Below are 11314 nucleotides of genomic sequence, written 5' to 3'. Positions count from 1 at the left end.
ATTTCTAAATACAACTTTGCAATACACTTAATTTCCACAGTCATGCTATAACAAACGCTACAATTCACAACAAACGACTCACGTGCTCGACTCAATCGTCAATCTCTGTCTGCAGTTCAATTACATTATTGCCGTCGCTTCTTGGCAGCTAATATATATACAAGAATACTGCATATCTAGTAACCTCTGAAGGCTACACGAACCTTCGAGAATATGACATGTTACCAGCGTCACGTGACCCCCACTGTCGTAACTATACATAAGATGTAACTGAATGTTTTATTTTGTTCCTTATTAATTGTTATGCAATATTACAAATAAATTAAATTTTTTGTTGGAAAGGCAAAAGTAACCTACATTTATTTCATTTCGTTTCTTGTTTTATTTAAATAGTAGCGAAAGTATCCAGCATTACTCAGGATATTAGGTTGATATATGCTAGATGACTATGTCAGTGTGTGTATTCTGAACCTATTGTAGCATAAAAGAACAGTCAAAAATATTTTAAACATTTTTATTTTCCAGAAACATAAAAAAGCCGTAAAGAAAGTAGAGTAAATTAAGAATTATTTACTGCCAAAGAACTTTATCACTGTGTTAAATATTTCACATTTATATTTGATATTACATTTTATAAGAATCTATTAAAAATTTTTACTGTTGCAGTGCTTCAGGATAGACAATATTAGTTGTTTCCCATCTGTTGTCAAGATGAAAAGGTTCTTATTATTACCAACCCTGGAGCAGCAAATATAAAGCTGGCCATGTGAAAAGCATGGGCTTTGCAGGTTGAGACCAACAACCTTGCCCCTGTGCCTTGTTTATGCTCATGGCAAAGCTGAGTCGAAATGGGAATTGAAGGTGCTTGAATTGAAATGGCAGGTCAGATGGGATAATTGGAATGCATGAAATGAAGACATCCTGACCTGCAGCATGACCAGTTATGTTTGTAGCCTCACTGATATGTGTCAACAGCTTCTTGACAGCCAAATGTGTTCCATTGCAGAGTTTTGTCGGGTCCAGATTCCTAAAAAGAATGACGGATGCACCAATTTTGAGTTCTAGACTGTGTGATACTTCTGGTGTTAAAAAAAAGAATTGAGGAATTCTGTTGGGTAATTGACAGCCTAACTAGTGTCTAAAACAGTGTCAATTGCAGTGGCCAGGTAACTGAGAGAGAAGCACATATACTCTTAACAACAATATTGGAATGCATTGTTACCAAAATGCACTGGCTTTTCTATATATTAGAAGTTTATATATATAACAAACCATTTTTTTTTATGTGGTTTTTTGCTTGATTGCCCCATTAAAAAGATGCCCACCCACACACGTGTGTGTGTGTCTGTCTGTCTGTGATTTATACCTATAATTAGTAATATAAGGAATCGCTTCTTTTCTATGTGGTTTTTCGTTAGCTTGCCTCATTAAAAAGATGCAAATGTGCATGCGTGCACACATGTGTATAAGTAATAATACCCAGATGCACACCCTCAGACCCCACTTAGTACGGGTGCAAAAGTTCAGTTTTCTGGGTTCTTTCCTCTTGGAGTTATGGCAGACACGCTCGTGTGCAAGTGCACACATGTACGTGTCTGTCTGTGATTTCTATTTGTAATACAAGTAACTACTTCTTTTCAATGTGTTTTTTCGCAAGCTTGTCTCATTAAAAAGATGTGCACACACAAATGCACATTTCATCTTATGTGGTTTTTCACATAAAAAGATGTGCACATGCATATATGTATATAAGTAATAGTACCCAGGTTCACACCCTTAGGATCCACTTAGTATGGGTGCAAAATTTCAAGTTTCTACGTTCTTTCCTATTGGCAGTCACACAGACACAGACATGCATGTGCACGTCTGTCTGTGATTTCTATTTGTAATATAAGGGACCACTTCTTTTCTATGTGGTATTTTGCTAGCTTGCCTCATTAAAAAGATGTGCATGTGTATGCACGCACACACATAAATAAGCAATAATACCCAGATGCAAACCCTCAGGGTACACTTAGTAGGTGTGCAAAATTTCAGATTTCTAGGTCCTTTCCTCTTGGAACTATAGCAGTCCCATACACACAGACATGCCCTTTTATTATTATAGATGTGTATCATCATTCTCATTATTGCACTAATGGATTTAAACCAAACAGTGTAAATTAGTCATATAATCTAGTGCTTAAGATAAAATAAACTGTAATAAAAAGTATTTTTAGTAAAGTACTTATGATTTCCTAATCTTGAGTATAACTGACAACATTTTAAAGATTTCACTTCATCCATATAGATAGCATTTCCCCCTACAGTTTAGTATTACATTACAAACAAATTAAACATCCTATGTGAAAACCTACATTATCACATTCACCCAATAATTGGAAAGATATCTAAATGTTTTAAGTTTGCACATTCTGAAACAATTTAGTAACTTTTCAAATTTCTGAAATATATATATATCTAATCTAGAGATTCTAATTTCAGCTATTAACTAAAAGAGTTTGAAAGCAGACTATCACACATAATTTATACTGAAATAACTTTGGAGCTTCACCACTTCATCATACTCCATGTCATCACATCGAATCAATGCCCTATCTGATGACCATACATCTTAACAATAGCTTTGTAGTTTTGTTTTTTTGTTTGTGGATTCTCACCTCTTACAAGACATCACACTTTGCTTAAAATGGTTGGAGTACAACTTCTTGCTTATTTTGGATTGTCCTGGCACTCCAAGTTGATCTATATTCCATTAAGTAAAAGGAATATCCCTAATATGGAAATTTGAAATCCCCTACTTGAACACATCTTTTTGATTTGAATGTATGAATATTTTGCATTGGAGAGAGCTATTACATACTATTCCCCAAATTGATCAATTTTTATATGCATCATGCTACATACGAAACACCTATCAATATCAAAGTGTAGTTCTGGTAAATTCATTCCACAGTGACTGCATATTCAAAACCATTTTAGTGTAACATACTCAATGCTGTAAAATCTATAAAATAACACTTAGGAATGCTACATGAAATTTCTTTGTTGCTTTGCCAACTTTTACTGACTAATTCACTACATACTGCTTTCATGTTTATTAAATATTAAATTGGAATAATTTTCTTTTCTAAAACTGAATTAATTATATTTGAAACTTTCTTCTGACCCTTTAAGAATGTTCTCAATCTTAATAAGAGCTGTTTCAACACTCTTTAAGCATTGCAAAACTTAAATCCTTATCTTCTTCAGAAATTTTGCTCCAGTGATATTTCATCTAAATATGAGATATTCAATTTTTGTGTTAAATTTAGAAGTAAAGAAAAAGCACATATGTATGCTACCACAATTTCAATTTCTTTTTTCGTTATCATTATGACATCTATTACCTATCCTTAATATTATAACAGAAGAAAATAATGATAATAATAGAAAATGGTGTAAATAATGCATTCCTTCTTGTGCCTTTTGATAGATTTGTTGCTACGGTTATCAAAATATCAATATTTTTTATTTTGATAACTTTAGCAACAAATCCATCAAAATAAGCCTTACTTCTTTCATTTGAAAAAATTAAATTATTTCATCCAAAACTGTAGGTTTCAAATTCCTGGCAAACGGACATTATAAAACTTACATAAAGCATATCTAGATAAGAATATGTTATGTAAAAGCAAATCTACCTACTTGTTTTGAAGGTTTATATGAACTGGAATTTGAAGCTGAAGGAGATGGAACAGCTGCTGCAAGAGAAGAAGCTTCTCTAATTGCTGCAGGACCTAAAAAAATTAATAATTCTCAGTAAAATACTTTGTCACATGAACATGCACATTTTGTGAAGATCCACAACATAAAATTACATACAGAAAAATGGTTAGAGAAAATGGTAACTTATTGAATTAAGATCCATCAATTACAGATAATAAAGGTTATATAAAACCCATTTCAGTACAATCAGATTACAAACTTACATATTACCAAGGTATTATATATAAGATTATATTAAAAATTCTAGAAAAAGCAATTGAACTTTACTCATAACATCTAACTTCTGAAGATAAAGTTTCAATTACAACAAAGGCTTAAAAAACTCTTTAACACAAAAGCCAACTTTTATATATGATATTTTTGTTTGTTGGATTTCTTGCAAAGCTAAAAGAGAGATATCTATGCCAGCCATCCCTAATTTTGAAATAACAGACTAGAACAAAGGCAGCTAACCAGCACCACCACCAGTTGGATTTCACTGTCACTTTTAAAATACACCTAGAGATATAGCCCCAAAGTGCATTTTCTGTTTTTACAATAACAAGATGTGAACCACAAACTGCAGCTCCCAATTCAGCACACTAACCATTAACTTTTATGGAGAATGCTTGTTTCAAATTATAATAGCATATTAATTAACTAGAAAGTGTTCTGTAGGAGCATCTTTTTCATGTTATATTTAAACATTGTTGATATCAAATGTTTTAGTCTTGTTGAACCACCATTTCAAAAAGGTAAGCAACTTCCTTGTGACATCTCTGCAATCCCATGCAGAGGATTGACAGAAGACAGAACTACATTCAGTTGTTTACTTTATCAAATTAATAAAATTACAAATCTCAACCTCTTAATAATTTATGGCATGTTGAGTATCATGCATAAATTTGTAATTATTTTGTTGTTTTCCATACACATAAGTTGCCCTATTATTTTCAAAGGTAAAAAAAAACAATTCTGAATTCTTGTATAGTATTATAAACTGTCAATTATGCATATATGTCTAAAATATAAGCAAATTATCTATGAAATGGGGCCAAATGTTAATATGTGATTAAAGGGTGGTATCACTTGCTGTTAAAATTTCAACAATTTAAACATAAGACATTAACAGTGTTTACATTGGCAGTCACCATTTGTGCATTTTGTAAAAAAATCTTTTTGTGAAAACTTTGGCAAATTTTTTAAATACAATCTGAACACTTCCCACTTAGAATTGCTAATGTATAGATGACTATGTATTTGCTATTTTGCTTGTTTCTAAAATATCCAGTAATCCTGCATTGCTCTTATATAAATCATATAATTTGGTAACCAAAAATGAAAACATGTTTAACTATGATAATGGTAAAAATGTTTTTTTACTTAAATCATATCATATTTGCAATTACAAATAATTAAGTAGCCAGTTAGCCAATTTATTTAAACAGCAGGGGGGACAGACCAGCTCTCCAGGGCTCGTCACGGCTCCCAGCCCTTGTTCAGCTTTGGACCTGGGTCAATCTACACCAAACGGGCCACAGTGTATATGAAAAATTGTGTACACAAACGGGCTGTGGCGTACATGAAAAAGTATGTACGGCGAACAACATAGATGAAAAATATGCGGCAGCAGGAGGACATGCAGCTATATGCTACAGTGTAGCAAGCTTTTTCATGAAAGAAGCCCAGGCCCCATCCCGGGCCCGCTGGATAAGGGAGTTTTTAGCTCTTCATTGATGGCAACTGTGGCATGTGCTTTTTGGGCTCCAGCTTGTATCTCGCCTTTCATCTGGTGGCATTTTGTGGATTCGTCCACGCTGAGGCGAAATTCTTGGTCTGAGATTTCACCATCCATCAAGGCAGCGGACACGTGACCTGCAATCGTATTCAACTTACCGGTGGCCAGGACACTGATCTCATCATGCTTTTTGGTCTTTACCTGGAGGCGGCGACGGATGAATTTGCATGCCACTCCGAAAACTCCACAGGGCTGCAATTTCAAGGCCCAGGACGACTGGGGCTGTGATAATGGTGGACAGGAGGCCCACGCCCCCAATGCCCAGGCCCATACTGGCTGTGAGCAAGGCTGTATCAACACCATTGAGGGTGCTGATGTCACAGAGGTACTTTTTGTACAAATCTGCTCTTTTATCCCTCTCGTTCTCAAGTTGCTTTTTCAGTTGTGAGATTTCCTGGAGCCGATAAGACTGGCCATCCCCTTGCAGAGTGGTTCCATGCAGCTTCGCTGCCGTTGTGGGCGAAGCCACAGGTAGTAGTTCCCACGGATGCAGAGCGGGAAAGAGCAGCGCAGTGGGAACTGCAGGAGTGGTTGTGGCTGTCACGTCAAGTTACTTTATTATTGCTTTTGCGAAGCTATACTACCTACAGGTCTAGTTCAATTAGGAGAGAAACGACCACACAGACGACAGAGGTGTTGGTGGCAGCTAACCTGAAGTTGATTCTATCCCCTTGGGCCAACTCCAGTGGGGTGGCAATTGTGTTAGTGCCAGAGAACTGACCATTGGGCTTGCCAGGAGCTCCAGTATTTGTGCTTGAGGCCAACCCCATGCAGAGAGCTCTGCCAGATGCCATCATGGTGTATCCACACTGGCAATGGGTAGCGTTTGAAGCACCATTACCGAAGGACCACTCATAATTATCATTGTCAATTATGCCGTTCTCTTCTGCCCACACGGTGATGAGTGGCTTGCAATTGTCCACGTAGTTTTTGGTGGCTGCGTCTTGGGGATTGGCCGGGTCGACAACATTGTTAATGTAGTGCATATCCATGATCAGGTGGCCGGTCATGGCTTGGGTCCCATAGTGGAGAACTGCACTGGCCTGGAAATTTAAATCTTCCTGAATTACAAACAAGGTGCTGCAGGTGTACAAGGTGTCAGCGGGTTGGAAGGGAAGGTTTTGCACCCAGTTGCCCTGTACAGGCTTCAGGCCCGTAAATGCTCATGTTTTGCAACTTAGCAAATTTCCAGCACCAGAGAGATTGGCAGATCATGGTTGTCTACAATTTTTCCAGTATTATCTTTGATCACTACCTTCAAATCGTCCACTGTCCCGTCCCAGAGGCATTTGAATTCAGGGTGTTTGACTCGGATGGTGCCAATGTCACCAAAGGAGTAGCACCCAAGCCCAACAACAGCCAGAAGCATTGATGGGGCCCCGTCCACAATACTTTCAGTGGTGATTAATAGCTCTAAGTACAGATGAAGCATTTTTATGGAAGCAAAATTGACAGGGCAGTTGCTACCATATATGCCCGCATCAAGCCACTGGCCACCCAAGCCGTCATCTAAACTCAACAAGGTCAGAAGCCCGTCTGTGAATAGCTCATGGTTAGAGTTATTAGGCTGTTGACTTTGTTCACTTCTAGAAGAATATTACTTCCAGCCTCGACAAGATCTCTTAACTGTGTACAGCTGTAAAGCCCTGAAGGGATGTCAGTGGTTTTTTTATGAGGCCACCAATGCTACTCCATGAAAACGACTCCCCAGCCTCCACACTGTACCACCCAACAGTGTAGGTGATGCTGCGGAGGCTAACTCGCAGACCACACATGCGGTTGTCAATGTATTGCTGGAGGCCCACTTACATTGAATCTGACAAGTTGGTACAGGCGTGGAACAGAACCCAATGCAGCTCTGGCAAAATCAAGTAAATTTTGCTGTCTGGTGTGGGACGTCAGGCTGTGGCATGTCAGCACAAGACCATCTGAACGTGACTGACCCTCTGATGTGGTTCTTGTACCTTTTTGATGTGTACTATCAGGTCTGCAGGATCCTTAACGAGATTCAGGCTCCGCTGCCCCAAGATCAAGCTTGGGACGCTTTCAACAACCCATACGATCAAAGGGCATAGGAGTGTACTTGTAATGAGTTTGGGGTGTCCCCACACACCAACTGGTGCATTAAAGGCCCAATCCACAGCTTGGGGAGAGTTTACTTCTATGCGACCCATGGTGGAGGAGACCTCACAACTAGCTCTACGTTCTGATGGATGCACAACTCAATATTGAGGATGGCAGGTTCATCAGTGCATTCTACTAGCACAACAATCCTCCATAAGGACCCCAATTCGGCCATCGTCTGTGGGCACATTGGCTGTTTTCATCCTCGATCTGCTGAAGGGCCCCTACCACGGCATCTTCTGGCACATTGTGGTCCTATGCCCTACACTGTGGCACAACCAAACCTCTTAATAGAACCCCTGGATATGTGTCGACCTCGACGTCTACAATGTAAATCCTGGCGAGTGGCTCCATGATTATCTGCGGGCCTTCTACCAGCTCTTTCATGGTGAGCCCACACTGTCCATCGTTTATGACTGCTCAACCACGAAGGTGCTGACCAAGAAAAAGGACATGCTATCCAAGCTGGCCTTCTCAGACTGGCACGCAGAGCAGAGCGTCTGGGTCCTCACTCAGAAATTTAACTCCATCCTGAAGGACTTGTGTGAGCAAACGCACTGGGTCACCCTCTTTCACTGTAAGGATTGGAACTCCTTCGAAGATTGACTCCAAGAAAATGATGTGATCCCAACACGGGAAGAAGGTGCCATGATCCGTCCAGCTGCTCACAGAGACAAAACATTCTAAGCTTTTGATAAAGTCTAATCAGCCGACTGCCTATAAGGTGCTGTGATGTGGGAAGCACTTTGCATTATCACTGTGCTCATCATGGTCATTGTCAATGTTGCCCTTGCTGTGGCCACGAAGGACATGCTAATTAAACAGGGGATTATACCAGCTGATATCATGAAATAACCATGGCTTCAGTCGCGATGCTTATCGGTGGTGCCCTCGTAAATGCCCTAGCCTTTAGCAGCAGCAACTACCTCTTCTCAATGCTACGGAGCTCGGATGTTGATGAAGAACGTAAGTGCCATGACAAAGCAATCAAACAGCTCCATGCCGTGCAGGCAGAATGTTCCCGAAAAAGAACTGAGCACCTAGACTGGATCAACGAAGAACTGCGCCGCCAAGGCCACGCCATGCCAACCTTCTGGGACGTTGACACCGCAATCCATGAGTACTCTCTGGTCATGAACAAAACACTTGATCCAGAGCCTCAGCTTTCTGACTTCCATATGCCCTCAGATGACCAAAAAGAGTGTGAGATTGCCTTTGTCATTCTCGGAATGGCTGCGAAGCGCCTTGTCATAAAAAAACTTGCCAAGTAATCCGAAAAGACTGTTTCATCCGCAGAAGCAGTTTGGGACAAATGCTGATACAATATGAGTAGTGAGGTTTGAGTTTTTGCCTTTTTGGCTTTTCTTCTTCGCCTGTGTATAATCATGTGTTTACCCAAAGAGCTATACTGTGCGATAATCGAGGTGTGCTATTGCGGCCATCATGGCAAAATCCCCGGGCCCACTTGCACACGACGATCGATGTGGCCTGCAGGTTGCTAGAGCTATGGTGCCAGGATAACTTTGGGACAGCTGCAGCCACCCACTTTGCAACGATGGTGCTGTCAGGCCCAACCAACCTATGTGCAACCACTGGGCAGCTGCCAGAAGACTACACGAGTGCATGTTGGAGACTCATACGCCTGCTGGAATACATTGCATTGCAGCTTCGCTGCAAGTTGCCAAATGGAAACAAAACTGCAAAAACTTTACTACAGCCCTAAGGGCTACTGGAAGGGGCTTGCAGCCATCAAGAACCTCACTGCAGCAGCCAAGATTTCTGAGGACCTTGCTCGTGGTGGCATAAAAAGCAAGCCATCTGACAGATCTACCTGCCAGCCCCAACATATTCCTTGGCCAAAATTTAACGTGTCTGCACCCAATGAGGTTCACCAAGCCGATCTCCTGTTTCTTCTAGATGACCGTCTACCCCACAGATGCAAGACTTACAAGTATGCCCTCATGCTGGTGGACGTAGTCTCTCTTACAAAGCAGCAGAGCCACTGACCATGAAAGAGGTTAGAGGTTGTAAACGCCTCGATATGATATACAAACTAGGTCTACTGCGGTGGCCCAAGCTGCTTCAAGTCAATCCCAGATGTGAATTTATGGTGTCTCTGTAAGGTGCAGCTGAGATCAGGCTGTCGTGGAGTGCTTCAACCAGACCCTGGCAGAGTGGCTCTTTGGGCACCAATACACACAGGAAATGCGACTTCCATCTGGAGAACGATCAACTGAGTGGGTGTGGTCATATTGGCACTGAACAATGAGGTGATTCGCCTAACCAGAAGAAAGCCCTCTGACAACATCATGGCTAAGGCTGTGACACAAAAACCATCTTCAGTGGTTCCAGGATGACCCACTGGCACACGGGAGCAGAAGCTTCTCTTTAGTGTTGGCATTCGCTACCTCTACCAGCCTGGCAAGCTGGAGGGCAGGCGCCATTGCGTGACTGATGCTGTGTGGTCCCCGGGGGTTTACCAACTTGAGTGCTCAATCACCAAGCCTGATGAGCCTGTGCTCTACTATTTGTTGGATGGACCAGCCCATGGCTTCATCCGGGAAGAGCTGCTTGTGGTGCCTCCTGACACCCAACATGTCTTACTGCAATCTGGGAAATGGAGTGGATCCCCTTCCTTCTGGGCAAAAATACTACATCATCCCCCTCACCACCTATAGCAAGCAGCACTTTGTCACTGGCGGGCCTCCTGCACTGCCTTCCAGACAGTGATTGGCCCCTCATACTTTTACTGGGCCTGCAGAAGGACTAACTTCTTGCCCCACACCACTTGAAGAAGCTGTAGTAGGTTTGGGCTTTGATGCCCTTACCCCGCATCTCTTTGGCAAGGGGTTTCTCACCTTGAAGAGCTCAATATCTTGCCACTCCCACTGTTGAGATAGCTCAGCTGATGGTGAGTCAGTGGATCGATGTAGATTGGCACGGTGCTGGATGTGAGGTCTTTTTCTTGTCTCTGGTATTCAGACTTGGGGGCATACACGGCATGCTCTTGGGGCATGTACAGCTGCTCGCCCTTGTTGTGCCACTGGGCTGGGGCTATGGGTGGGAGGTACAGTGTTCCCATCAGACACTCGAGGCAAAATTCCTCACCACAGTCACAGAGTCTGGAGGCTACATAGGCCTCGACTTCTTGAAGCTTGTGCAACATGGTCATACATGCTGCTGGTAGCAACTCGGACAGCCTCCTCGGGTTCGAAATGCTGCAGCATGGTGAGGAGGTTGACTTGGGCATATGCCAGCATGCTATCTCGTAGGTGGGTGTACTGAGGCTGGGAGCCATCGTAATACATGAGTATGTGGCCTAGAGGGCACCTTTGAGGTGCACCAACCAGGGTGCCACTTTGGCAGGTGTCTCTCATGAGGAAGTCGAGCTCTCCCTGGTTGGTCACAAGCCTCCAGGTTAGTCTTTTGTCGTCGGCCTTGCTGCCCTGTGTGAACTTCCCGATGATGCTGCAGCCCTGGTCACGGTTCTCAGGAAGCCAAACCTTGGTTTGCTTCTCAAGGGCCTCACAGACTGGTATATTCTTTAAGAAACCCGACTCTATGAGGAAGGCCAGGAGATGAGTTGGGGCCCAGCCCTGCTCTGTAAAATGCTTCCCAAACCAGACCAGGATGATGGGGTGTATG

The 11314-nt window shown here is 41.8% G+C and overlaps 1 protein-coding gene across 2 annotated transcripts in view; it reads right to left on the bottom strand.

Moving 5' to 3' along the window:
• The window catches only part of LOC106457401 (DNA repair protein XRCC1-like), an 83868-nt gene that overhangs the window by 51032 nt on the left and 21522 nt on the right, over positions 1-11314 (bottom strand). For both annotated transcript variants that reach the window (XM_022383312.1, XM_013916812.2), the window contains exon 6: positions 3688-3779. In XM_022383312.1, coding sequence (XP_022239020.1) covers positions 3688-3779 — 92 coding nt within the window. The remainder of the gene's footprint in view (positions 1-3687; positions 3780-11314) is intronic.

The sequence above is a fragment of the Limulus polyphemus genome, unplaced genomic scaffold, assembly GCF_000517525.1.
Source record: "Limulus polyphemus unplaced genomic scaffold, Limulus_polyphemus-2.1.2 Scaffold326, whole genome shotgun sequence".
NCBI classification, from domain to species: Eukaryota; Metazoa; Arthropoda; class Merostomata; order Xiphosura; family Limulidae; genus Limulus; species Limulus polyphemus.
Note: the sequence above shows the minus strand (reverse complement) of the source record. Positions and strands in the feature narration are given on the sequence as shown.